The sequence below is a fragment of the Artibeus jamaicensis genome, unplaced genomic scaffold (assembly GCF_021234435.1).
Source record: "Artibeus jamaicensis isolate MK-2021 breed Jamaican fruit bat unplaced genomic scaffold, CSHL_Jam_final contig_685, whole genome shotgun sequence".
In the NCBI taxonomy this organism is placed as follows: domain Eukaryota; kingdom Metazoa; phylum Chordata; class Mammalia; order Chiroptera; family Phyllostomidae; genus Artibeus; species Artibeus jamaicensis.
In genome coordinates this window covers 13,096,654-13,123,763 of record NW_026521924.1, presented here as the reverse complement: position 1 = coordinate 13,123,763, position 27,110 = coordinate 13,096,654, and the positions used below count along the sequence as shown (strand labels likewise).

The following is a 27,110-nucleotide window of genomic DNA, read 5'->3' as shown; positions in this document are numbered from 1 at the left end:
CATATAACTAGCACATTCCATTTCCAGAGGTCTCCATTAGCATTTCCCAGAATAAAAACTCTGGGTTAATTTACACCAAAATGACAGTGAGCTATAGACTGGGCTACATAAAAGGGTTATAGATGTTACAGTGTATAGTCCTTCCCAATGGGTGACAGTCCTATTTCCCCAAAGAAAAGACCCCAGATGCCACATGGCTTTAAAGCTTGAGACTGGACTGCACTGGGGAAACTCACAGCTCCCCCTCAGACCTGCTACCCATGAAGGGCATTTTCTCAGCTGGAACTTTTGGGAAATCTGTCTTTCACATCCCCTCTAAATTAATCTCTAATCAAACACTGTGTGGTGAAGTCTCCATTAAACCAAGCCATTCACCCCAAACTTCATTCAAGGCTTTAGATTTTACATGCTATGAGGGGTGTCAAACTCATTTTCACCAGGGGCCACATCAGCCTCATGGTTGCCTTCAAAGGGCCAAATGTAATTTTAGGACTGTATAAATGTAACTACTCATTAACTAGGGGAAAGGAGCTCAGCGCTGCCAGTGGGTAGAAACAAGGCGGAGGGCCGGATTCAGCCCGCGGCCCTTGTTTGCCACCTGTATGCTAGATCCTTCAGTCTTTGTCTAACTACTGCCCAGGACGAAACTTACACCTCTAGCAGGTTCTTCTCCCGTTTCAAGCCTTTGCTTCCGCTCTCCCTTCTTCACCTCTTAAGGACCTAAACATTCTTCTATAAATACCTAAAGCCCTGGCCAGACGGCTCAGTTGGTTAGAGTTGAAGACATCCCAATATGCCAAGGCTGCAGGTTCAATCCTCAATCAGAGCCCATACAGTAATCAACCAATGAATGCATAAGTAAGTGAAACAGCACATCAATGTCTCTCTCTCTCTCTAAAATCAATAAATGGACAAATAAATATACCTAAAAGCCCTTCCTCAGGAGCACTGGCCCCTCCAAACAGTCTCCTGGCCAGTCTCCTATACTGCTGCATTTCGGCACTCGGTTGTGTGCATTCTCCCATATAAAGTCTCTGAAGTCGGAGGTCAAGGGTTATGTTTTTATTTTTCTCCCAGATTTCGGCATTGCTTACTCCCTTACTTAAGATCTCTGCCCAAATGTTACCTCTTCCCCAAGGGCCTCTACAAAACAATGCAATATTCCTTAATACTTATCAACATATTTACTTGATTTTCAGTCTCCCCATAGAATGTAAACTCCATGATGGCACTGACTTGGTTTGCTTACTACTGTATCCTGCATCTAGAAAGATACCTGGCATGCTACAGGCACTGATCTGGTGATCTGGCCCTCCCAAATGTGGATGGCATTTCAAGTGCCAGAACGGAACAAAAGGTGAGAGAAGAGCAAATCACAGTGGTACATCAGTACCTGTCATCATTAATTCGTTCCACAACTTGTGACAAGTATCAAAACCAACCAGTACCAAACAATGAAGCATTTTCTCTTGTGCTGTGACTCATACAAATTTTAGCAAGTGCAATGAATCTTGAACAAGTGCTGAGTGCTAAAACATTTTTTTCTTGTCAAAATGTGATGAGTACAGGGTTTGACAAGTTCTGAAGCCAATGAGTACCGAGAGATGACTGTAGTTCTGCTTGAGCTGAGACGTCCATCTTCTCCTACCCTAGGACATCATGCTCCTGGCTCACATGCTCTTAGACTCAGGTGCAGATTTATCTGTCCAAAATATGACCGTGGGTAGCTTTTAGCTCAGTAACTGTCAGGCTTTTTGTATGTAATGCACATAAACAAATCAATATATATACACATATATGTGTGTATACATGTACTTCTACATGTTACATATATAAACATATAAGCGTAACATGTATATTTAGCTGAGACAAGTTTTACAGATGATTATTCCTAACTCTATGTGACATACTATTATTTCCTATTCTCTTTCATCCTATTTCTGAACTAATTCTGCAATCCATTCATGGATTCTGACTTCTTTGAAAATCCCGGGGAAATTCTGAGGACTTCCACCAAGACGGAGGCGTAGGTGGAAACACTGCTTCCTCGCACAACCAAATCTAAAAATAACAAAGTTTTAACAACTATCAATGCAACCAAACCACAAAAAAATCGAACAATATGAAGTCTGAAAACAACAAAATGCTCAGCTAAACCAGTGAGAGGGGCGAAGCCAGCAGCGGAGCGGGTCGAGCAAAAAAGATCCCCCGACCCGGTTGGCTACCTGTGCGCCGAGGGCGTGGATCCCAGGTGCGGGGTAGCTACGGGCAGCTCGGCTGGCTATCTACAGTCGCTCATTTGCATGCAGATAAATCATTGAAGAGACAGTATTGAGACACACCACACAGGCCCCGGCAGCAGACTCGCACATTTGCACTCAGATAAATAGGCGGGTGGCGAGCGGAGAGGACCACCATTGCTCCTTCTCTGACTCCGCCCCCACATACAGCATCACAAACCAGCCACCTGGGTGGCCCCGCCCTGGTGAACACCTAAGGTGCCTCTCCTCATGCGTAACAGGCGCAGACAGATCAAAACATGGCCCAAGAACCCCAGAACTCAGAGCCCCAGAGCCGATAAATCTAAACAATGAAGAAATAGCCAAAGTTTCAGATGCACAGTTCAAAACACTGGTGATCAGGATGCTCACAGACCTGGTTGATTTTAGTCATAAATTAGAGGAACATATGAAGGTCAAACTAGTTGAAATGAATGGAAATGCACAGGAATGGAAATGAAACTGGGAATCAAATCAATGGAGCAGATCAGAAGGAAGGAAAAAAAGAATTTAAAAAAATGAGGAGAGGCTTAGGAACCTTCAGGACATCTTTAAACATTCCAACACCCAAATTATAGGGGTACCAGAAGGGGAAGAGGAACAGCCACGAGTGGAAACCTTATTTGAACAAGTAATAAAGGAGAACTTCCCCATTCTGGCAAAGTAAATAGACTTCCAGGAAATCCAGGAAGCCCAAAGAAGTTGGACCCAAGAAGGAACACACCAAGGCACATTATCACTACATTAGCCAAGATTAAAATGAAGGAGAGAATCCTAGAAGCAGCAAGAGATAAGGGGACAGTCACCTACAAAGGAGTTCCCATCAGACTGTCAGCTGATTTCTCAAAAGAGACCTTACAGGCAAGAAGGGGCTGGAAAGAAGTATTCCAAGTCATGAAATCCAAAGACCTACAACCAAGACTGCTCTATCCAGCAAAGCTTTCATTTAGAATGGAAGGACAGATAAAGTGCTTCTCAGATAAGGTCAAGTTCAAGGAGTTCATCATCACCAAGCCCTTATTATATGAAGTGTTAAAGGGACTTGCCTAAGAAAAAGAAGATAAAAAAGATGAACTGAAAGGACAGCAAACTCACAATTATTAACAACCACACCTAAAACAAAAGCAAATTAAGAGGACAGCTAGATCAGGAGTGAACCATAGAAATGAAGATCACGTGGAGGGTTAGCAACAGAGGAGTAGGGGGAGAAGGTACAGAAAAGTAGCATAGACAGTAAACAGAAAATAGACAGGGGGGAGGGTAAGAATAGTAGGGGAAATACAGAATCTAAAGAACTTGAGACACGTGTTCATGAACTAATGGTGGGGGAAGGGTATGCAGGGTGGAGGGGAATGAAGGGGGAAACAGAACAAATGTAATGGCATAATCAATAAAATAAAAAATATATTAAAAATAAAAAATTAAAATAAATAAAAATTTTAATTGGGAAATTCCAAAAAAAAAAGAAAATCCCTAACCTTAGCAGATAAGAACCTGTAACCCTGGGAATAGTTAGAATTTAGTATTAAAGTAATGAACTCAATCAAAATCATAGCATTAATATTCTCCATTACATTTTGAAAACCATCTATTTAATCTGGTATTTTTAACGTTTAAGAGAACTTAACATTATTAACTTTGCAATTCTATTTTAAAATATGAAATGGTATAACTAATTTAGACTCGTGACTGTAAGTGGATATACGGAACAAAACGTTCACAAGCAATACTGAGATTATGAAATTTTAAGACTTACCAACCATATTTTTAAGTTTAATATAATAGGCTTTAGGAGTGAACTCAGTACTTGGATTTTGTCAAGTAACAGAACTGCTTAAGAAAATAAAATATATTAAACGTTACTTTAAAAAAAAACCTTAAAACTACTTTTTAAAAATTTACTGGCATATATGTTACTTTAGGATAACCAAGTCTTAATATCAACTACTAAAGCAAAACTAACTCAAAAGTCGCCTGAGTGTCCAAAAGCCACCCTCGTGGCACAGGTGGCGGCAGCTCCTGTTCCCTCGGAGCTAACTAGGGGGTTAATATCGAAGGGCCCTTCAACAAGGCAAGCAACACGTGTTCCCGCAAAAGGAGCTCAAGGGGAGGGAGCACGCTACCCAGGAAAAGGTGGGGTCGTCTTTCTTTCCTACTTTATCGCCTGCCACCCTCATTTTAGGAAAGGAGACACATAAAATACAATTTGAAAGCACAGAACCATCCACCAGGAGTGCCGTTTCCTCAAGGTCTGCGCCAGCACGCTCCAGGCCACGCTTCCTTAGTGGAGAAGACGAAAAGACGCGCGAGCCCGGATTCCAGGGAGGGTCCGCCCCTAGTGGGAGGCGGGGACGGAGGGGTCCTAGGGGCGGGGGTAGAAATGCACTAGCCCGACGTCACCCGCGCTGCAGGAAGCGAGCTGGACACCCATTCCCGGCTTGGGGGTGGTCACCTCAGCCCGTGCAGGACCTCCCGGCCGGTTTTCACCCAACTCTCTGGCCCGTAACTTATATAATGAGGACATGAAGACCTGAACTATTTCTCAGAAAAGCATTTTCCCCAAACCATCCCGCTGCCAGTAGGACTCGGCCCCAGCCCGCGCGTACCGGCAACCGAGCGGGTTGGCGCCGCTGCAGAGACCGGAAAAGGTCTGCCAGCCGGCGCTCGCTCCACCCTCTCAGCCCGCCGCAGACCCTTCCGGAGTCGGTGAAAGGTTTCGTCCCCGACCTCTGATTGGCCGACGGCGTGGAGGGCGTGGCCTCCAGTGTCAGGTTCCGCGCGCCAGAGCCCGCTAGCCGCATTGCGAGCTGGGCCAGGAGCGGGCGCCATGGTGAGGAAAGGTTGTGGGTTGCGAGCTAGGCCAAAGCCGGAGTTGGGCCCGGGTTCGGGCCGCAGCCCTGACTGGAGCCGGAACCGGAGCCGGAGCCGGACCCGCCCTGGGAGTGGGGCCGGACAAAGGCAGGGACCGCGCTGACTCTGGTAACCTGGCTCCCTTTCCAGGTGCTGCTGCACGTGCTGTTCGAGCACGCGGTCGGCTACGCACTGCTGGCGCTGAAGGAGGTGGAAGAGATTAGCCTGTTGCAGCCGCAGGTGGGTGGAAGTGGGGGTCTTGGCGGCCTCACCGGCCCCAGCATGCATCGCGCGCTCCCACGTGGCCGGCCTCACGCGTTGGGGGTGTGCGCTGGACCCAGAAACCCCAGAGCTCGGGGTCCTTACCTACATTTATGATTAGAGTCGTGTTAGGATCATTTAGAAGCCTCCCGTCCAGCGGATTAGAACTGAGATTTAAGGCCCATTATAGGCTCATTCTTAGCGTTCCGTTTGTTGTTACGTGTGCCCAGGGCTGAAAACTAGAGGCAAAAGTGGGGGAAGAAAGACGCTTACACTGTTTTCCGCCCCCTAGGTGGAGGAGTGCGTGCTCAACCTGGGCAAGTTCCACAACATTGTTCGTCTCGTGGCCTTCTGTCCCTTTGCCTCATCCCAGGTTGCCTTGGAAAATGCCAACTCTGTGTCTGAAGGTGAGTCGGCCACCTCTGCGTATTTCAGGAAGATGAACCGTTATATTTAAAACACACAGTCCATCATGCAGTCTTACCTCGTGGGCACAAGTAATGAATGAGTTGTGTGAGTCGATGAAAACTGGCAGGAGGGACTGGTTCAGTGCTAAAACCGATCACATGTGGTCCTGTGCTGCTTGGTTCAGTTGATTGGAAAGAGCAATGCTGATACATAAAAACCAAGAAAAATGATTGGCCCCAGGAGGCAAATCAGGTGGTAAGTATTTTCATAGCGCACAGGTTATGCTTTAAGCTTTTAATTATATATTCCATGCTTGTTATATTGGACCTGAGTGCTGTTTCTCCCATGGTTAATGCAGGCTTTGCAGTGATGACTTGAGTCTGTCAATCCCCTGAGTGCAGTCACTGATGTCTCCATGTCTCTGAGCAAAGCCTGAGGAAGGGGGTTGTCTAGGCGGGCCATCCCAGCATGCTGTGCTGGACCAGTTGGTCTGTGCCATGATCCGCAGTTGAAGGGACAGGATCACTTTTATGATATGAGCGTCCTTCAGCCTGTTAGTGGGAGCTGTTTTGTTTTTTTGTCCCAAGGTGTTGTTCATGAGGACCTCCGCCTGTTCTTGGAGACTCACCTGCCAGCCAAAAAGAAGAAAGTTCTCTTGGGGGTTGGGGACACCAAGATTGGTGCAGCTATACAAGAGGAATTAGGGTACAATTGCCAGACTGGAGGCGTGATAGCTGAGATTCTTCGAGGTGAGATCGTGATTTGTTAACTAATATTCATGCCATTCTTAGCATCTTTTAGGAGGGTTCTGAAAACATTAGGGTGCTTAAGGTTGTTTCTGGGGAGGTGTCCTCCTTGTTTTGTGCCCGGGGGTACAGGAGCAAGCCCAGAACCTTTCCTTACTCATAGTATTACCCTCCTCCAGGAGTTCGTCTGCACTTCCACAACTTGGTAAAGGGCCTGACTGATCTGTCTGCTTGTAAAGCCCAGCTGGGGCTGGGACACAGTTACTCTCGTGCCAAAGTTAAGTTCAATGTGAACCGGGTGGACAATATGATTATACAGTCCATTAGCCTCCTGGACCAACTGGATAAGGACATCAATACTTTCTCCATGCGTGTCAGGTAAAGTGCAGGGGCAGCCTTTGAGGATAGGGTCTGCGGCCTGTGGGTTAGCTAATTTTGAATCCTGAGGTGATAAATGGCTCCTGTGGGGAGAACAAGGGTGGGGTGGGACTGGGCCTCCCGGTGCTTACCACAGGCTGTGTTCTTACGCTGCCTGTACAGAAAGAGGAGGCAGAGTAAACCCACCCCATATACACCTCAGCCCAGGCCCTTTGCCTGGTCTGTATTGTGAATGGGGGGACATGGAGTCGAGATGTGGGGAGAGCTGAGGCTGTAGCTTTGAGACGTGGCAGGAGGGCCAGGGAGTCATTGTGGCTCTTTGCAGGGAGTGGTATGGATATCACTTTCCTGAGCTGGTGAAGATCATCAATGACAATGCTACATACTGCCGCCTTGCTCAGTTCATTGGAAACCGAAGGGAGCTGAATGAAGAAAAGTTGGAGAAGCTGGAGGAGCTCACGATGGATGGGGCCAAGGCTAAGGCTATTCTGGATGCCTCACGGGCCTCCATGGGTCAGTACAGTACCTGGCAGTCAAGATAAGGTGCCGGACTCTGAATATCTGGCTCCCACAGTCATACTCTGTGTGTCCTACAGGCATGGACATATCGGCCATTGACTTGATAAACATTGAGAGCTTCTCTAGCCGGGTGGTGTCTTTGTCAGAGTACCGCCAGAGCCTGCACACTTACCTGCGGTCCAAGATGAGCCAAGTGGCCCCCAGCCTGTCAGCCCTGATTGGGGAAGCGGTGCGTCATGGGGAAACACAAAACTGGGGGAGCAAGGAATGGTACCATGTATGTCCATACTGCTGCATTTCCTGACCCACTACGTTTTCCCCACATGCACTTGATGGGGAGAGGTGAAGCAGGATTATGCAGTGGGTGGGTTGGTGGATCGAGTTTTTGTGACTAATTCCTTGAATCATTCTCCAGGTAGGTGCGCGTCTCATTGCTCATGCTGGCAGCCTCACCAACCTGGCCAAGTATCCAGCATCCACAGTGCAGATCCTTGGGGCTGAAAAGGCCCTGTTCAGGTACCAGTGAGGGCACCTGCCCGCACTCAGGTACCACTTCTGGTGCCCACTGCTTGTTTGGGGATCACAGTGATGGCTGACCAGGGCATCCTGACCTATACAGGCCTCTGCTATGGGGGTGATGGCCAGCCCTGGTGTCTGAGTGATTCCCAGGGCCCAGCAAAGGGACCATTTCCAGGTCAGCGACATTGGATGCCTTCCCTCTGCTTCTGGGAGCTGTGGGTTGGCATGAGGTGGGATAGAGACCCAGCCCAGCCTGAGGCTCACTCCGGATACCGGGGGTTGGGGAGGAGTTGCCTTGGTTAATAGGGTTGAAGTTTCTGATCTTAAACTTTCCACTGAATATTCTTCTCCCAGAGCCTTGAAGACAAGGGGTAACACCCCAAAATATGGACTTATTTTCCACTCCACTTTCATTGGCCGAGCAGCTGCCAAGAACAAAGGGCGCATCTCCCGATACCTGGCAAACAAATGCAGTATTGCCTCACGAATTGATTGCTTCTCTGGTATGGCCAGGGGAGTTGGCAGTTGGGAGTGGGGGGCTGAATGCCTTAGCAGCTTCTACAATGATGGTAACATTTTTCGTCAACAGCAGTTCACCTAGTGAGTGTTGAGACTTTGGGTCTGAGTGAAGCTGAGGGCGGAGGAAACCCTGGGGATGTGGAGTGTACTTTGTCCCTTTAGGAGCTGACAGGCTTTGTTTACCCACACACACACATCCAGAGGTACCCACAAGTGTATTTGGGGAGAAGCTTCGAGAACAAGTGGAGGAACGGCTATCCTTCTATGAGACTGGAGACATTCCACGAAAAAATCTGGAGGTCATGAAGGAGGCCATGGTTCAGGTCAGTTTGGGTTTTGCTGGGTAGGGGGAAGACCATAGCCAAGCATTGGAGGTGATGAACTGTCTCAGCCTGACCTTGTAGAGTGGAGGCAAAAAACTGATTTAATGAGCCTGATCCAATAAATCCAGGAGAGGACTGGAAGGCCAGGGGTCTTCAGAGCCTTTTCAGCACTTTTCTTTGGCCAGGCAGAGGAAGCGGCTGCTGAGATTACTAGGAAGCTGGAGAAGCAGGAGAGAAAACGCTTGAAGAAGGAAAAGAAACGGCTGGCTGCGATTGCCCTTGCATCTTCAGAAAACAGCAGTGCACCGGAGGAGTGCGAGGTCAGTAGGCAGATCAGCCCAAAGTGAAGGTCCTGGGCTGTAGTTTTCAACAGCAGGACAAAGGATGTGTGTCCAGGCCTTTGCACTGCAACAAGGACCTGCAACCTCTCAAACTGCCTCTTGATTCTATAGGAAGGAGATAGGTGCTGAGAGAACTTGTCCAAGAGCCCAGAGAGCTGGTTGTAGCACACACCGGTTCCCTGGGCAAGTGTGTTCTGTCCTCGGCTGCCTCCCAGGAGTCCTCAACCAGGGGCAGTGTGAATTCCTGCTGTCCTTGGGCCGTGCGTCTGGAGGTGGTAGCTCTTCATAGTGGGGGTGGGGGCAGGGAAGTCTCCCACCTGTTAGGTTAAAATCTTCCCTGGGGTTTTCGTGCTGTCTGGTTTGTCATCTCCTGTGGCACTCGGTGTGGTGGCTATATTGTGACCAGCATGGTGGGTTTTTCCCTTTTATTTAACAGTTAAACCATCCCAGATACATTGGGCAAATCAACAGCATTCTTTCTGCCCTACTGGAATTCTGTGGGGTGGTTGGGAGGGGTGCTCATGCAGTGGGTGGCAACATTGTTTCATGCCTGTTTTCCCTCTTTAGGAGACTAGTGAAAAACCCAAAAAGAAGAAAAAGCAAAAGCTCCAGGAGGCTCCTCAGGAGAATGGAATGGAAGACCCACCTGTTCCTTTATCCAAACCCAAGAAAAAGAAATCTTTTTCCAAGGAGGAGCTGGTTAATAGTGATCTTGAGGAGACAGTTGGCAGTGGGAATCTCTCCAAGAGGAAGAAATCTTTCTCCAAGGAGGAACCAGTTAGTGACCTTGAAGAGGCAGGAAACAGGAGCATCCCCAAGAAAAAGAGGAAATTTTCTTCCAAAGAGGAGCCACTCAGCAGTGGACCTGAAGAAGCTGCTGGTAGCAAGAGCAGTAGCTCCAAGAAAAAGAAAAAGCTCCAAAAGCTCTCCCAGGAAGATTAGAATGGACAGTACTCCCCAGTGACCCACCACTTGTATCCCAATAAAAACAAATTCACAAGACTTGATGCACATGTTTTATTAGACACCTTTATGTGGATGCAGGTGGGAAAGGGCATCAATGACAGCCTCAGTGTAGTCTTGGCAGGTGGCATAGCCACCCATGTCAGGAGTTCGAACCTGCGGGGAGAAGCGTCATCATCCCTGTGGCCTGGACCCATCCCTAACCCTCCCCACACCCTATACAGTTCCCTAAGGAAGCCAGCCCCGGGACAACCTAGGCTCTGCCCAGAAGATGGTTATGGTCTAGAGGTTTAAGGGCTCTTCTCTGGTCCACTGTAGGAAGGGGAGTGTAAGAAGTATGGTCCTCATGAGGTTGGAGGGAATAAAGGGCTCTAGGCCCCATATGGGTGCAGGTGGCCGATGACAGACTTGATGAAGTCCGTTGTGGTGCTGTAGCCGCCCATGTCTCGTGTCCGCACCTACATCCACCACAGGCAACAGCCGTGGGGAAGAAGAGAAGAGAGCCCATGAAGGGGGGTGGGGTGGTGTGATGGAAATGGGAGTCCCAGAATGGGTGACAAGGCCAAAAGACATGCAGCAGAGATACAAGGAGGCTGCCAGGTTTGGAAAAACATGGACTCCTGCGGGCCAGAGCCACTATTAAAGCTATGCTACAGCCTGGACAGAATGAATGGGAAACTGAACAGGAAGATGGAAAATGCAGGCTGGAAACAGGATGAAGATGCCTTGAGGAAATACGGAGACAGACCAAGTGGGAGGAAAGAAAATGACAGGAGAATGCAATGAGGATGGGCTTCCAGGGTGAAGGAGGCTGACACCCCTGCCTCATCCTGCCTGCTATCTCCCTCTGCTCCTCCATCCGTGATTCTGTGCTCCCAGTTAGAGAGTTGCAAGTTTAGCATTAAGATGGCCCATAAAAGTGCCAAGAGATCACAGGTAGCAAACACAAGGTCCGAGGACTGACCTTGTTGTATCCGACGCAGTACCTTGTTTCTACCCGGTGGCAGCCCCAAGCTGCTTGCCCCTAGTTAAAGAGTAGTTACATGAAACAGTCCTAAAATTACATTTGGCCCTTTGAAGGCAACCACGAGACTGATGTGGCCCCCTGTGAAAATAAGTTTGACAGCCCTGCAATAGATGGAGCAGGAAAGAGGGAATAGCAAGCAGATGGGAACTAAAAGGCAAAAGAGATCAAGAGGATGAAACAGCCAAGAGAAGGGAGGCGAAGAACAGCCCTGAGAGGGACGGCAAGATTAGACACGTTCTGGGAGCCTAGAGGGAAAGGAGACCCCAGTTCAGGTTTCCCAGAGAGCAGTGCTGAGGCCTTGAACCCTACAGCCTTTCTAAACTCACCTTGCCAACTTTGATCACCTTCTTCACCGCCTCTGCAATCATGTTGGAGTGATATTCTAGACTGTCAATGTGGACAGAAAGCAATTGAGACTCCCTCCTCCTTGGCCCCAAATTCCCCACCTGCACCCCCCCTCATAACACCCAGCCTCCTCCCCCAGGCCACCACTACCTACTTCAGGTGCCTCAGCATGTTGGAAGCGGAGAGCAGCATGGCTGTGGGGTTGGCTATATTCCTACCCACTGCCTGGGCAAATGGGTGCCGGGCACCCTGTGGAGAGAGGGGCAGGCCCGAGTCACTGGGAGCCGACACGCAGAAACTAAGATCGGGGAAGGGCATCGGGGAAGAGAGAGGTAAGGCTAGGAACACTGAGAAGAGGCATGAGGGTAGCTATTAGGGGGCCTGAGGTCAGAAGGGCACACAGAGGGGTAAGAGAGGAGGTGACCTCACTCACCATCTCAAAAACTGCATACTCTGCACTATAGCTCTCCCCGGGTACCACACCAGCTCCCCCGACCAGGCCGGCAGCCAGATTGTCAATAATGTTCCCATAGAGATTAGGCATCACCAGCACATCAAACTGGTAAGGATTCTGCACCAGCTGGAAGGGAAAATGTGGGCATGGAGGAGAGAAATCAATTCTACCCCCGCCCTCCCTCAGCCTGTGATATGCAGATGTGGGAAGGGCCTTACCTGCATGCAGCAGTTGTCTATGATCATAGTCTCAAACTTGATTTTGGGGTACAGTTCAGCAACTTCCTCACAGCACTGCAGGAACAACCCGTCCCCAAGTTTCCTGTCCATGAGCCAGAGGAAACAGGTTCAGTTAAGAGAGTACAGGGAACTACCTACACAGGGATCTACCCCGCGCAAAGCCATGTCCCTCACATGATGTTGGCCTTGTGGACAGCCGTGACCTTGTTCCGCCCCTTCTTAGTGGCGTAGTCGAAGGCGAACTTTGCAATCCGCTGAGATTTGGTTCGAGTGACAATCTTTAAGCACTCAATCACGCCCCTCGCACTCTGGGGAAGAAGAGAGATACAACTGAGTGACACTGGAAAGGAGGAGCTCTGCCTCTTTCCCACCTTCACCCCCTGCCCCCAATTTCTAGAGCATCACCTCATGCTCCAGAGAGCTGTACTCCCCTTCTGTCTGCTCTCGGATGATCACCAGGTCTAGGTTGTTGTGTCGAGTCACGTACCCAGGAAGGGACTTCACATGGACCACATTGGCAAACAAGTCCAGCTTACGCCTGGGGGCAGGCAGAGCCATCAGCACTGTGCCTGATGTCCCAGTACTCCCTCTGACCCGTGGTCCCCTGCCACCTACCTCAGCCGCATATCGTAGGAGGCTAGTTCCCCCTTATATTCCATCGGGGTGTGAATCTTTCCTGCATAAACAAAGTGGCAGGAGCAAAATATGTCAGGCACAAGCCAAGCCCAAGGGAACCCAGATCAGTGTCCAGTCCCCTCAGTGACACCACGTTAACCTAGACTCCCATAACCCACTCCCCACCAGTGACCCTCAAACTCCTCTAGAGGCAAGTGGCAAAGGAGAACGGTGCAGTTAAAACCAGAAGCATTTTGTCTACTGTTTCATTTTAAGTCACCATATTTAGGTTGAAACCTCAAAATGACCTAAAAGGAGGACAGAAGGATTTTTCATATTATCAGAAAGCCTGGGTTTAATATGTTGAGAAATAATGCTAGGGGATCTTTGACCTTTCTTGATGTTTCTGTGGCTACCTATTTGAGATTTTTTTTCAACCCAAAACAATCCACTATGTGGATTTCCATCCACTATGTGTAAGGTACTAGCGATATCAGGCAAAAATTCAACACACAACTCCTGTCCCCAAGGGGCAAATAACGCAATGGGATGACAGACACTACAAAGGACATATTTTTTTTAAATGACACACAAAGAAACCCTCTGTTAATATCAGGAAATGTCACAGAACAGCTGGCACTTCAGCCAGATCTTTGGTTGAGTGTAGTCGATCGAATAGTGACCTCCAAAATTATATGTTCATACCGCAACCCCCAGAACCTGTAAACAAGACCTTCGTTAGGGAAATACTGTTCGCAAATATAATAAAAAATCCTGAGCTGAAATCAAGCTGGATTAGGGTGGGCCCAAAATCCAATGGCAAACCCTCATACAAGACAAGCAGCAGAAACAAATGCACACACAGAGAGAGGAGGAAGCCACATGAAAACAGGGACAGTGACTGGAGTGATGCACCTACAAGCCAAAGAACGCCCGGAGCCTCCAAGTGCCACCAGGATCTGGAAGAGCCAAGGAAGGTCTCTCCCCAAAGCCTTCAGAAAGAACCTTGCCAAGACCTTAATTCTGGAATTCTGGCCTCCAGAACAGTGAAAGAATAATTTTTGTTACTTTAAGGCACCGTTTGTGGGGTAATTGGTTACACCACCCCTAGGAAACTAATACAGTGAGTGAAGAGGATTCTGACAGAGAGCATTAGAATAGTCTGGGCAGAAGAAACAGCATAATTTAAGGCAGTACCTGTATTTGGAAACTAACGAAGCCTAGTGTGACCACAACACAGAACAAGTGCTGTGGAAATGAGCCAGAAAAGCTGAGAGTCACCATATAAAGAACTAACTTTCCTGTGCTAAGACTGGGCATAGCAAAGTCATGCTGGTCTTCTCAGGAGAAGATGGATTTCAGGGGCAGAACTGGAAACCAAAGAAATCTAATGAGAGGAACCAAGTTGGGAACCGGGGGAAGAGAGAAAAGAGGTAGCTAGAAGTTGCATTCTAAAAACACAATTAACAAGACTTGAGGACCCATGGTGTAGACTCATGACAAAGTGGCAATTCTTGGAGCCTTCCTGCACGAACAGCTCACATGATCTCTCAGCTCCTGTGCTACCAACTGGTAGGAACAAATGCCCACGAGCCCGGTAGGAGCTCAGGGGAATTCACGTACTAGTACGCGCGGTGGAAAGCTTAATGAACATTCGGTCATTTGATTTGAAATGGCACGACGCGAGGGGGCACACATACCAATGAGGGCCACCTTGTTCTCTTTCATGGAACTCAGAACTTGCTCCAGCTTCTCCTCAGAAGCCATATTCTGCACCTCGCTCAGGTAATGCTCCTGGAACTCCACTGGGACACAGGCAGCCTTCAGGGACAGGTCCCACAAATTACAGGGTCATGATCGAGTAAATTCTTACCAACCCACCCCATGGTCCCAGCCGGCTGATTCCCCCAGGCCACTCGCCTTGAACACCTCCTTGACAGCATGCATCAGTTCAGGCCCCACGCCGTCTCCTGGCACCATGGTCACGGGAAAGGCGCCCTCCACCCTCACGTCCTCGGCCTGCGACTGGGGCCATCAGAGCTAGAGCTGGAGTGGGAGCAGGAGTCGGGGCGGGGGTGGGGGGTGGAGGCAGAGGCTGGGTAGGAGGGGTGCGGGGAATGGACAAGACCACAGCGGGCCTTCCTCTTACCTGGACGCGCGAGGTGGCGTGCGCCACCGCGGAGGTGCCCAGGCCCCTCCATGCCCCAGGGGTCGGGGCGGCAACCAGCGCCTGCGACAGACACACACAAGCCTGTAAGGTAGGCTACGTAGTTCTCCAGTGAGCCAAGTAAAACCCTGCCGAATCCCAGCCCGCCCCCGCCACCCCCCCGCGCGACCTGCTCCCCGGTCTTACTCGGGTCAGCCAGCGGGCACAGCTGAGAGCAGCCATGTTCTTTGACGGAAGTCGCGAGGGAAGTGACGCTGGAAGCCTGCGCGGATCGGGCACCCTGACTTCCGGTCTGTCCTAGGACCCCGAATTTTTCTCTTTTGCTCCACCCAACACCCTCGACCACTCCTCTCCATTTCTCTCTTTTATCCTTTGTACTTACCCGCTTCCTTGGAGGTTGACACACAACCGCTCTGTTTATTGCTTTATTTTCAGTCACCATATTTAATGTTGAAACGTCAAAATAACATTAAAGAAGAATATGGGATTATACAAGGAAGGACCCCCACCCCAGAAGCCGAAATTTATTTATTAAAAATTATGTATTTATTTTTACATGTTTAAACATGTTCAGTCACCTTGGAAGTATTCTCCAATTGATGCAATGTGCTCCCTGTCACTACCAGGGAGCTCATGGATTCTGATGCCTTTTAGTGTTGCTGTTTTTTGCTTCACCTCTTCCACATCTGCAGAATGTTTCCCGGTGAGGACTTTTTTCATCTGGAGAAATTTTTTAAAAGTCACTTGGGGTGAGATCTGTTGAAGAGGGAGGATGAGGCATGGGGGTCATGCTGTTTTGGGTCAGAATCTGCTGCATACTCAACACAATGTGGGCAGGTGTGTTCATGAAATGTGCAAATGCATTGAGAGAGCCTTAAAAAAAACTTACCAAAGCCAAATGCAGCCTCTCACAACAACGCCAACTGATACACTAATACAGATGGGTTCCTAGAACATTCACCTAGCTGGGGAAGCCTGTGCTATAAGGGGCCCGCCCTCCAGAAGATAATTCTGAGTTTCTGGGGTACCCTCTTATAAAATGTTTATCAAACAAAGGCCTGAATTGAATAACAAGTTGAGAACCAATACTGGGGAATCTGTCTTAATGTGCCTACCTATTTGTAATTCTTTCAACCAATACTTGCTGAACATTTATATGGCAGGCACTAAAGGTGTAAAAGAACACAACACAGTCCATGGGAGAAAGTGTGTGTGTCTGGTTTCTCCTTCAATCTTAGTCTGCCCAGTTACTTGGCATTAATCAAGTCTCCTCACTGGTTTTTGTTTGGGGTTTTTTTTCCCCATGTGGTCTTGTTCTTCACTCAGAGAGTGGTTTCCTTAAGAGTGTGTCCCAAACCTTAACTCCCCTGGGCAGCACTGTTAGTGGAGACAGAACTTACTTTAAGCCTGTAAGTGTGACTAAAGGAAAATTTCAGACTGATTTTATAAAATTCTAGTTACATGCATTTTACAAGTGACATTCCTAAAAACAAAATTACAGAAGAATTTGTCCCACAAAGCACCTGTGCCCATGTGTATGCTTCAGTTATGAATGTGTTCTGCTGCAATAAACAGAAAAATAATTAAAAAGGTAAGGGTTGGTGGTTTTTTTTCCCTTTGCTTCTGAAGGTAAGGCGTTCTTGGGGTTGTCTTGGCTGCTTGGAGATCTGTGCTCTCTAACTTTTCACTCTTTCAGCCTAGTGTGTTGTCAGAGATGTTTGTCCTTGGTGCCTCATACCAACCATATGGCTGCTGCAGCTCTGGACATTGCTTCTGTATTCACAGCTGGAAAGGGGGAGAAAGAACAGTTCCAGCCATATCTGTTCCTTCCTCTTTTTTTTTTTAAGGGAATCTTTTTTTTTTTAAAGATGTTATTTACTGATTTTTAGAGAGAGGGGAAGGGAGAAAGAGAGGGAGAAAAACATCAATGTATGGTTGCCTCTCACATGATTGGGGATCCAGCCTGAAAGGTAGGCGTGTACGCTGACTGGGAATCAAACCAGTGACCCTTTGGTTCACAGACTGGCATTCAGTGACTGAGCCATACCAGCCAGGGCATGTATACTAGTCTTTTTGATCAGCTCATACCTGTTTAAGTAGTTTGCATTTGTGATCTTAAAATAGTTTGGATTTCTCTTTTCTTTTTTTTTCTGCTATCATCTAATTTGGGCATCTGGACTAAGACACAGGACTTTTAAAGAAGAGTCAGGCGTGACCCAGAAGTGGTCATGGGTGGGAACTACTGGGAAAGGCAACTGGCCGTGAGCCCTGAGTAGCCCTGCACATCGTTGCTGGGTGTGCTAAGATCAAGGTCCTAACTGCCCTTTGCCCACTCCATTTCTCTGACTTGTATTTGTGGTTAGCAACTGTGAGAGATGAACTAATATCTCCCTCTAGCACTAAGAGCAAGCTCGCTTATTTCCTGCTATAAAAGAGGTGGGTTCCCCAAACTCCATGTTCCTCAGAAGCAGCACAAACGCACTACATGTGCAGAATCTACTGGACCCTCCACATTGTCCCTGTGGGACTTGGGGCAAAGGAAGTCAATGTAAACATTACGCTGTGTTGCTTGCTGTGCCACAAATACTAAAATCTTTTGTCTCTGACCCAGGCATCTCATCTTGGCCAGCATCCATGAAATGGTAAGAGAATAACTATTCCACTTATCAGCAGGGTTAGCTCAAATGCCAGACCCTGGCAATTTGGCAGTGAGGATGTGCTTTCTGACAGATGTGCTTTCTGGAACAGTGAAGGACAGGACCCTGTGGGTATCTCAGATCAGGAGATATGAAAAGACCCCTGGCACATGTTAGCGAATCTTCCAAATGGTGGGCAGCAGGCCAAGAGTGGCTAGAGAGGGTCTCCCACTGTTCTACCCGTTAACGAGGCCAAGCAGTGAGACGCATGATGCAGACACGCCGCCTGGACGGTGCTTTGTTCCTGCTCACTCCTCCGTGCCAGGAGTGGAGGGGGCACTGTGAGAGTTGGGCAGCAAGCCCCACGGCCCCACCCAAGAGGCAATAGGGACATGGCCACTGAATCAAAGAGTCCTGAAAGCTGAAATAAAATGGTATTAGTTAGGGCATTTGAAATAGAGCTTTACATAAACCCAAAACATTGCCAATTTATTTGCTTGAGCCCTACAAGTGGCCATTCTAACCCAAAGTGAACAAAAGTCTTGCTTATTTGCACAGACCTATTCCCTCCCTCTGTGCTTCCCCATCTCTCTCCCCTCACGATCTCACCCTCCGCTGCTTTGAAGAAAAAGTGGCATATGTCGGGAATTTTCATGGAGGTGAAGGCCTCAAAAGTTTGTAGCTCTGTAGGACCCAAGTACCCATGTCGCTATCTTACCCAGCAGGCAGGGGTGGCTGAAAGCACCAAGTAATGCTGTGGGGGCGGGTGGGTGATGGTCTTGGGTTGGGTTCTCTCTGAGCCGAAGCTGGAGGGGGAGGGGGAGAATGCAGTGGTGCGCCAATCCTGAAGCCAGAGGCCAAGAGGAAATAAAAGCCTCCTGGCTGCCCCCTCCCCACACCTGCCCCCCTTCCCTGGGGCTAGCCTCCCCTACTCAGAGCTCCCTGCTCTCCCTTCTGGAATAGCTTGATCTGTAGCTGTTGCTGTAGCTCCTGATCCGTACACACTGAACTCCTTGGTTTGTTTTCCCATAAGGTTAAAAAAAAAATCACCCAATTTCAACTGATGGGCTTTGAGCAAATTTTTCAGTAGGAAAGGGAAATCAAAGTGGCGCTGTAAGTGGGTCCTCAGGACCAATTCCGTGTGCTGTACCGTCACTGGGGCTGCCACAGCTGAAAGTATAACTGGTGTTGATGATTGTCCAGGCTTGTGCTGTAAACGTCCATAAGGGTCAGAGGGGATTCGCCCATTCAGAGGCTGCTGCGCATACAAAGGTGATTCCTGAAACCTCTGAGATTGTCCGGAAGAAACCAAATAGGCTTCCAAGAGGAGAAACATGATAGGAGAAACAGACTCGAAGGCTCCAATTACTGAGGCCATTTTCAGCACAACAGCGCCACCTGCCGGACATAGTCTTTTAAAAAAAGATTGATTTATTTACTTATTTTTAGAGAAAGGGGGAGAAAAGCTATCAGTGTGCCAGAGACACGTGCATTGGCTGCCCCCACCCCGCACGCCCTCAACTGGGGACCCTGCCGCAACCCAAGCATGGGGACGTAGTCCTTTAAAAAAAAAAAAAGGCATAACCTGCACTGGCTGGTGTGGCTCAGCGGATTGAGCACTGGCCCGTGAACCAAAGGATCATTGGTTGGACTCCCAGTCAGGACACATGCCTGGGTTGCAGGCCAGGTCCCCAGTTGGGGGCATGTGAGAGAGAGCCACACGTCGATGGGTCCCTCTCTTCATCCTTTGCCCTCTCTCTAAAAATAAATTAATAAAATATTTTTTAAAAATAAAAAGGAACGTAACCTATTACTGACCCATAGCAGTCCTGTGACTCTCCAACCTGACACCCCCATCCACCCCCAAATGGGAATGATAAAAATCAACTTGGATTTGGTGGTTATCAAGGGAAGGGCACAAAAAGCCTTACTAGTCACATTCAAGAGCATAGTGGGCCTAGCCCTAACATTACCTGTGTTTTACTAGAAAGAGTGGCAGCAATTGGGGGGGGAAACTGTTCCTCACTCCATCACCTGAGGCAAAGCTGGTCAGCGAAGCCCTCGATTCACAGAAGGTCCCCTCAGTGCTGCCTGGTTCACTGGTGGTTCGGCTGTGCTGACACCCAGTGGGGGCCGAATTCAACCTCAGCACAGCTGCGCAGAACTTAAAACGCAGGCGTGGTCATTCTGCTCCATGGACAGAACTCACGGCAGTGCTAACAGTCCTGGCCAACACCTTCCCTGATGAAACCTAGTGCACTTTTACTGCCTTTTGTGCTGTTGCCAAAGGCCTAGCTGTCTTGTCTGCAAGTTTGGAAGATTAAAGACATTCTTCTTTGGAGCTGCAGACTGTGGAAACAAATTCAACTGCTAATCAGACAGCCAGGGTCGTTCACGGAGATGCTTGCGTTACGCGGATCTAATAAGACCAACCGGAATCCAGCTGCCGGTGCAGCCTACACTGCGGATTCAGCCGCAGCCACCACCGCTGCTGCCTGGATCATTGCGCTGACTATGGCCGCACATCCACCACCACGCACTGGGCACGATGTAAAGAATCCATGTTTCTGATGCAGAACTCCTGCTACTTGCCAGACTCATGACACCTCCCAACAATCTTGCAGTAAAGAGGTCACGTTGCACAGGCTTGGCTCCCATCTGCTTCTGGATAACTGACCGCCTCAGACCTTTGAGCCCCTCTCTGGCCTGACCGTCATTGGTGCCTCTCTGCTGGGAGCACATTTTCCGAGTACTGTGCTGCCGTTCTGGTCTGATCAGGAGACTCTGGCCGTACCGTTGTTGCCCCTGTAACTAAGCCATGTCTAGTGTGTGGCTTTTCAGACCATCTACAGTCTGACAGTGATGCAGCCTTGGTTGCAAAAGCCGCCCAACGACGTGCCAATAGTCAAGGCATCTGATGGCCATGCGCTGCTCCTGGCACCGGGGTTACTGAACGCTGGAATGGCTTCTTCAAAAGCAAGCTCGAGCAGCTTCTGACTGCCGGCCTGTCTCCTTTTGACCCACACACCTCTGTGAGACCCTGTGGCACTGAAGGCAGCTGTCCAAGAGTCACCTCCTCCCAACCAACTCCCGGGTCACATTATCAGGACAAAAGGGGTGGAAGGCGATATAGATCTATTTTTAAGATCTGGGGATTTTGACTCTTTCCGGGCATGGTGCCCCCTCCCCAACCAGAACCACAGGTCAGCCCCTTTGGTGCACCCTCTGGTGGTCAGCCTGGCAAAGGGAGCTGGGAGGCTCCAGTGTGATTCTAGTTCACCTCCTGGATTCTCCTGATGAATTTGCATGGGTCATAAAAGCGATGACAACTTAGTTGAGCTCACTGCTTGCCAAGTCCCCCTACACTGGCCCACCCAGGCCAAGGTGGGAGACATCATCGGTCTCTGTAAACTTTGTCAGTTTTGTTTTGCTCACACTTGGCCCTTCCAGGTGAAAGGTCAGGGTACTCACAGGGAATGATGGGAAAAAAGATGAAGTTACAGCTACTGGAATGGGACACACGGCTTTTGTGGCTAGGGAGGCCTGGTGAGAAGACAGCTTAGATGCCAGTAGGTGCGGGGACAGGGGGTGCTTAACGTCCTCTTTGCCCCCTAGATCCAGCACTGCAGCCAAGCTGCAGCTGGCAACCTGCCCCTCTGGGTTTGTCGTCCTGTCCTTAGGCCATAGAAACAGATGACCTCATGTGGGCATGGTCGTTCCTAAACTATCTGTGCACTTTGCCATCAGTGCAGGTCCTGAATGTGGAACCTCCCCCACCCCCATATTATACAGACACTCGTTTCAAGTGGACTGGGTCAAGTGCATGTACTTTTCCTGTCACCAGATGGCCTTGGTTCATATACAGTGACCAAGGCTGCAACTATTTGGTAACACAGTGCATCTGGCTTAACCAAACCAGTGAAATGGTGATGTGGATCAGATTTAACACTAAGTCCTGAACTGGAGTTACCTGTGCATATTTCCATGTGACCCTTCAGAGCCTATATTGAGACGTGGGCCATGGGATGTCTCTCCATTAGGGTTGGGAATTGCTTTTTGGCCCAGCTATCTTCTCCTGTAATTATGGGAAATGACATAAAAAAACAGCAGATTAGCCCCCAACTCACCTGTGAGCATTCGAGCAGATAACAACCTGGCTTTACATATAACTTGGGTGTTGGAAATGAGATGTGCTGAACGAACCCCTTGAGTGTGGGGCCCCGAGTGGCGTGGCTGAAGCCCACACTTCAGTTTGGCCTCATTGTGCTGCTTGGAGTTCCGCTGACAGTGGCCTTAATTAAATTCTGTCTGCGACAGATCGGACAGAGTTGGGCCCGGACTCTACTGATCAGATTAATCAGAACGGTGAGTAGAGTGCCCCCCCCCATGTGACTGTTCACCTCCAGCGGACAGCGTGTGGGGTCAATTGCTTGGGAAGCAAGCCGCCACGGCCTGAGCATCACCGCTCATCATTACTGGGCAGGCCAAGAATGGAAGGCCCTGGCCACTCTGCCTGGATTATTTCTTTTCTTTCATAATTCTTTTTATTTTTAAATTACAGCTGACATACCATATTATATTAGTTTCAGGTGTACAACATAATGATTAGATATTTATACAATTTACAAATCGATCACCCTAGTAAGTCCAGTGCCCACTGGGCACCACACATAGTTGTCACGTTGTATTACTGACTATATTCCCCATGCTGCACTTTACGTCCCCATGATGATTTTTATAACTGCCAGTTTGTACTTCTTCACCTCTTCACCTTCCTCATCCAGCCCCCTCACCTGCCTTCTACCTGGCAACCCTCAGGATGTTCTCTGTGTCCGTGATGCTGTTTCGTTTGCTGCCTGCACTATTTCTCAGGGTTGGGTTTGCAGCAAGCAACCTTGAAGAATGAAGTAATCTCTCTCTCCAGGACAGAGAGCATGCCGTTGCCTTCTATAAGAGAGGCGGAGTCCCCACGCTCACGTTTCTCGGGCACAGCACAAAGCCACTGCACGCACGGCCGCCGCAGGGCTCCTCCACGCCGCCCCTGTGGGAGTTGGACTTGGCCGGCAAGGAGAACTCACACAACCATGATGCTTTCACGACTCGCTGTGCTTCTCTGTTTTCGATGCAGGAATTTCATGCTTTCTGCCCACGTCCATGACACACTGACAGGTTCACTTCTTAGCTTGAAGGCAGGGCAACATCAAATCCCAAATGCTTACCCGCAGTGAGGAGAGAGAGAACGGACAGTAGCTGTTCTCACTGGAAAGGGCCTCACCTTAGGAGAGTGTGTCCCTGGGTGCTGTCTCAGTCTGCTCGGGCTGCCAAAGCAAAGTACCACCGACCGGGAGGCTTAAACAATAAAAATTTATTTTCTAATAGTGCTGGAGGCCAGGAAGTCCAAGATCAAGGTGTTAGCTGACTCAGTTCCTGGTGAGAACTCTTGTCCCAGCTTGCAAATGGCCACCTTCTCACTGTGTTCTCCCACAGTGGGGAGAGAGTGCTGGTCTCTCTTTGTCTTTTTGTTTTTAAGATTTTATGTATTTATCTTTAGAAGGGAAGGGAAAGAGAGAGGGAGAGAAACATCAATGTATGATTGCCTCTGGTGCGTCCCCCGCTGGGAACTGGCCTGCAACCCAGGCATGTGCCCTGACTAGGAATCAAACCTCGATCCTTTGTTTCCCGGGCCTGCACTCAATCCACCGAGCTACACCAGCCAGGGCTCTCTCTTCATCTTCTTACAAGAGCGCTTGCCCTATCAAATTAGGGCTCCCTTCTCATGACCTCATCCAACCTCCACCGCCTCTTCAGAGGCCTTATCTGCAAATACAGTCACAGTGGGGGTTAGGGATTCAGCACATACATTTCAGGGGAACGTAAACATTCAGTCTATAGAGGGTGTCACTCAGGTTTCAGTTAACGCTGGAGGTGAGCGGAACCCTTAGAAGAAATGGTAAGGATGTGAGGATGCTGGCTAGAAATGGAGAAGCGTTTCTGAAAGTATGACAGATGTTTTGGGAAGTGAAACAGCGGTGGAGGATGAGTCAGAGCCAAGGAGAAACAGAGCATTATGGGACAGAGTATGTGGCCAGAAGGACCAAATTACGGGACCCACAGATTCGTATGTGAGTGATAAAAATAGACATGAGAAGCACACAAAAACCCTTTACTAAGTTAAAGTTATTAAAAGTATGCACCAGGGCCCTGACCAATGTGGCTGAGTTGGTTGGGCATTGTCCCGCAAGGCAGAAGGTCGCCAGTCGGATTCCCAGTCAGGGCATGTGCTTGGGTTGCAGCCGGTCCTGGTTGGGGCTCCTGTGAGAGGCAGCCGATTGTTTCTCTCCCTCACTTTCTTCCTCCCTTCCCTTCTCTCTAAAAATAAATAAATAGCCCTGGCTGGTGTAGCTCGGTGGATTGAGTGCAGGCCTGCGAACCACACGATTGCGGTTCAATTACCAGTCAGGGCACATGCCTGGGTTGCAGGCCAGTTCCCAGCAGGGGACTCACGAGAGGCAACCATACATTAATATTTCTCTCCTCTCCTTCCCTTCCCCTCTAAAGATAAATAAATAAATAATTTTTAAATAAATAAATAAAGTCTTTTAAAATAAAGTCTGTACTAGAAATACTGCACAAATGTAAAAGAATGAACTACTCTTAACCACATGGATACATCTCACAGATATAATGATTAAAAAAACTGCACAGTACATGATACCACTGACATGAACTCCAAGAACGGGACAAATCAGCTTATGGCGCTTGAAGTCAGGACAGGAGGTTCCTCTGAGGGGCATGCGCAGACTGGGAGGCTGTGCCAGAGATGGGATGTTGGAAATGGCTTGTATCTTAATCTGGGTGGTGGCTATTTAGATACATGGATGAAAATTTATTGAGGTGTTCATGTGTAATACTATGTTATGCCATAATTTAAAAATTAAATAACTGTTTTTGAAAAACCAGAAGAAGTAAAAGTCATGCGCCAGGTCTAATTGGTTATCCGTATGTGTTTCACACCCGTGAAATGGTCTTGCCAGTTAACAGACATCCCGCACACAGCCTGGCATGGAGCACGAGGCCCCCTTTGCCCATCACTGTTTTTCAAATAAGGGGAGACTCCTGTCAGTGGGACCCAGGCTGAGGTGTGGTGGAGTCGGCTGGTGTGGGCTCCGGGAACCCATTGCATGCTTCTTTCCCAACATGCTCAGGAACATGACATTGGTAGTTTGAAATCGGCCCAATGGGAACATACATCATGAAAACTGGCAAACGCTACAAGTCTGGTTTAATTTTTCAGAGGCAGTTACTGAACACTCACCGTCATACCACTGGGCCCTTAGTACCCAGGTTTATGCAGAAAGTAACCGAAGCTGAGAATTAGATGAGAATATTTAATTAATAAATATCTGATATTTAATTATATTACATATTATAATAATCAGGCAAGAATATTGCCTACTCAAATCTTCAGGCCCCAAATCCTTTTCACCATGCGCTGCATCCCAAGGACCTGGCTCCAACTGGCTGGGTGACCACTGAAGGTTAAGAGGGAGAGACCTCGACGTCCTCTATCCCAGGAGGAGGCCTGAGTGACGGCAGATCAGGGCTAGGCAACAGGTAGCAGGGGTCTGAGCCCATCTATTTGGGGCATCCCATGGGACCCCCACATGCCCAATCAGTCTGAGTCCCTGACCTCTCCCTCTCAGACAGGTACTAATTCCACAAATATCTGTGTGCTGGGCACTGTTCCGAGTGTTCTCTGTACATAGAGAAGGAACAAAAATCCCCATCAATAAGAGCAGCAGGCCAGGAAGTGACAACTCTTCTCTGTTAAGTTATATCTTTCTGCTCCCCATCCTGCCCTAGTTTAGGTCTTTATTGTCTCCTACTTGCACCGTTCCTACCCAACTCCGGGTCCTGCTGGAAGAGCTGGGTTTGGGGGTCCTGAAGCTTCTACAGTGAGGGTAAGATTTTTAAGAAGAAAAATGTTGTGAATGCATGATAAAAATATTAAAACATTATGAACACACAATTACACATAACCATGAGAACACACTGCAACGAGTTCCTGAAGAGACTTGGAAGGGTACAGATGAGGGGGTTCCTGAAGCCTTGGCCTCCTGGAGAATTGACCTCTGCCAGGCGCTCTCCCCACTTTCCCCGGGACAAAGTGATCAGCAGACCCCTCCCACCTACTCCTTTCACTCCCCTCACCCCCACCCCTCTCCTGCTTTTCTTCGGAGGTGATGGCTTCCTTTGCTATTGATCCCATAGCACTCAGAAAAAGTGGATATTGCCCATGAGTAAAAAGTATACACATAATTCAATTTCAGGTTTTCTGCCACTGTCTGTGGGTCGGTAAGGGGCAGCATGCTCCAGGAGAGTGCTGGGTGCTGTTACGGCTTTTGGTTAGAAACCTACAGGTCCTGGACCGTCTCTTCAAGCCAGAAGGTGAACAAAAGGGCCAGCCTAGTGAAGATCTGGCTGCACCAGGAAAAATGGTTCCCTCCCTCTTCCCCCGTGGGGATTCAGTCTGGTTGTCCCTGAGGTGGTTTGTGATTAGTAGTGGGGTGAACAACCAGGAGTATCGAGGGGACATGCAGCCTTTGCTCCAGTCCAGAGACTGAAGAGGCAGCTCACCTCACCTCCACTGCAGCTCTGATGCTGCTTTTATTCAGGATTGAATAACTCAGCCTAGATGTGCAGAATGGGATGGATTCCGAGGCAAGACCAACACCCGTGGTGCAGGTTTTTCCTGAAGCAGTTGAAGAGACCTCAGGAGTCCACGGGAAGGCTAAGAGGTGAGCATACCCACCAGGACACCTCTGGGATGGCCCTAGTCGCTTTTGTTCTCTTCATGGAATTATTCGAACAGCCATATTTAATGCATGCTTTATTATTATCTATTCTTCCTATATTTTAATTCCCAACAGGAGGGGATCCACGTGCCGATCAGACACACTAAGACCTCCAGGGGGCGCTACGGCCCAACTTCTGCCCAATGCAGCACTTTGGGTTTGTTTTCAACGGGGTTGCATCCCCTTTCAGAGAAAGAGAGAGACTGGAAGAGTGCTACCAATTTTTTTAAAAGATTTTTATTGAATCCACGGGGGTGACTTTGGTTAACAAAATTACATAGGTTTCAGGTGTACAATTCTGTATGCCTATTTTAAAACTATTGTTTTAAGGCCAGGAAAAATTCCAGGCTCCTCAGTGAGCCCTCCTCGGCACCAGCATGATGCTGCAGGTATTACAAGCTTCCACTCTGCGGCGAGCGCAGCAAACCCAGTCACTGAGCCCTCCTACTCTTACCTATGCTGGCACTTCTGCCCAAGACCCCCTTCACCTCTTCCCAGGCTCAGGCCCCGCTGTGTGGGTCCCCATCCTTGCCCCTGCATCTTTAGCAACCCAGGTCACTCCAGAGTGACGGAGTGTTTACACGTCCCACACCGCCACACTGTGGTGCCCTTGAGGATGGAGCCCGAGTTCTAGTCTTTCCTTATTCTCTCACCCTGGGCACGTGA

The 27,110-nt window shown here is 48.8% G+C and overlaps 2 protein-coding genes and 5 non-coding genes across 9 annotated transcripts; 6 read left to right on the top strand and 1 right to left on the bottom strand.

Moving 5' to 3' along the window:
* The first annotated feature begins 5,006 nt into the window (after positions 1–5,006).
* NOP56 (NOP56 ribonucleoprotein) lies at positions 5,007–10,145 on the top strand. The gene is made up of 12 exons (XM_037141170.2): positions 5,007–5,109; positions 5,280–5,369; positions 5,683–5,797; positions 6,386–6,547; positions 6,724–6,922; positions 7,248–7,435; positions 7,519–7,670; positions 7,857–7,957; positions 8,315–8,463; positions 8,681–8,802; positions 8,988–9,122; positions 9,711–10,145. Exons 1-12 carry the CDS (start codon positions 5,107–5,109, stop codon positions 10,083–10,085), a joined length of 1,791 nt encoding a protein of 596 aa, XP_036997065.2. The 5' UTR covers positions 5,007–5,106; the 3' UTR covers positions 10,086–10,145.
* LOC119046257 (small nucleolar RNA SNORD110) lies at positions 6,160–6,227 on the top strand. The gene has a single exon (XR_005081940.1). It is a non-coding gene; the product is annotated as a small nucleolar RNA SNORD110 (small nucleolar RNA).
* LOC119046260 (small nucleolar RNA SNORA51) lies at positions 7,037–7,168 on the top strand. The gene has a single exon (XR_005081943.2). It is a non-coding gene; the product is annotated as a small nucleolar RNA SNORA51 (small nucleolar RNA).
* LOC119046256 (small nucleolar RNA SNORD86) lies at positions 8,020–8,105 on the top strand. The gene has a single exon (XR_005081939.1). It is a non-coding gene; the product is annotated as a small nucleolar RNA SNORD86 (small nucleolar RNA).
* Positions 8,519–8,589, top strand: LOC119046259 (small nucleolar RNA SNORD56). Its single transcript, XR_005081942.1, has one exon. It is a non-coding gene; the product is annotated as a small nucleolar RNA SNORD56 (small nucleolar RNA).
* On the top strand, positions 8,849–8,919 carry LOC119046258 (small nucleolar RNA SNORD57). Its single transcript, XR_005081941.1, has one exon. It is a non-coding gene; the product is annotated as a small nucleolar RNA SNORD57 (small nucleolar RNA).
* A 1-nt stretch (position 10,146) lies between the features above and the next one.
* On the bottom strand, positions 10,147–15,196 carry IDH3B (isocitrate dehydrogenase (NAD(+)) 3 non-catalytic subunit beta). Of its 3 annotated transcripts, XR_005081936.2 has the most exons (13): positions 15,140–15,175; positions 14,936–15,016; positions 14,707–14,811; positions 14,487–14,607; positions 12,787–12,847; positions 12,577–12,709; positions 12,346–12,479; positions 12,151–12,253; positions 11,912–12,058; positions 11,633–11,727; positions 11,460–11,520; positions 10,360–10,564; positions 10,147–10,262 (listed from the first exon to the last, which is right to left on the bottom strand). XR_005081936.2 is itself a non-coding variant. In XM_037141172.2 (12 exons), the coding sequence occupies exons 1-12, from the start codon at positions 15,173–15,175 to the stop codon at positions 10,164–10,166; spliced, it is 1,176 nt and encodes a 391-aa protein (XP_036997067.1). In that variant the 5' UTR covers positions 15,176–15,196; the 3' UTR covers positions 10,147–10,163. The 3 variants fall into 3 exon arrangements, 2 of the variants coding, with proteins under 2 accessions (XP_036997067.1, XP_036997068.1); XM_037141172.2 differs by lacking the exon at positions 10,360–10,564 and having other exon boundaries at positions 15,140–15,196; XM_037141173.2 differs by having other exon boundaries at positions 10,147–10,564.
* Positions 15,197–27,110: the final 11,914 nt, after the last annotated feature.

What these genes read in the sequence shown, in the direction of transcription:
- IDH3B (XM_037141172.2), bottom strand. Translation starts at nt 15,175, where the DNA reads ATGGCTGCTCTCAGCTGTGCCCGCTGGCTGACCCGA. An exon ending in TCCTACGATATGCGGCTGAG is followed by an intron (nt 12,710 to 12,786) that starts GTAGGTGGCAGG and finishes GCCTGCCCCCAG; the next exon opens with GCGTAAGCTGGACTTGTTTG. An exon ending in TAGACAACTGCTGCATGCAG is followed by an intron (nt 12,059 to 12,150) that starts GTAAGGCCCTTC and finishes TTTCCCTTCCAG; the next exon opens with CTGGTGCAGAATCCTTACCA.
- NOP56 (XM_037141170.2), top strand. An exon ending in TTAGCCTGTTGCAGCCGCAG is followed by an intron (nt 5,370 to 5,682) that starts GTGGGTGGAAGT and finishes TCCGCCCCCTAG; the next exon opens with GTGGAGGAGTGCGTGCTCAA. An exon ending in ACGAATTGATTGCTTCTCTG is followed by an intron (nt 8,464 to 8,680) that starts GTATGGCCAGGG and finishes ACACACATCCAG; the next exon opens with AGGTACCCACAAGTGTATTT.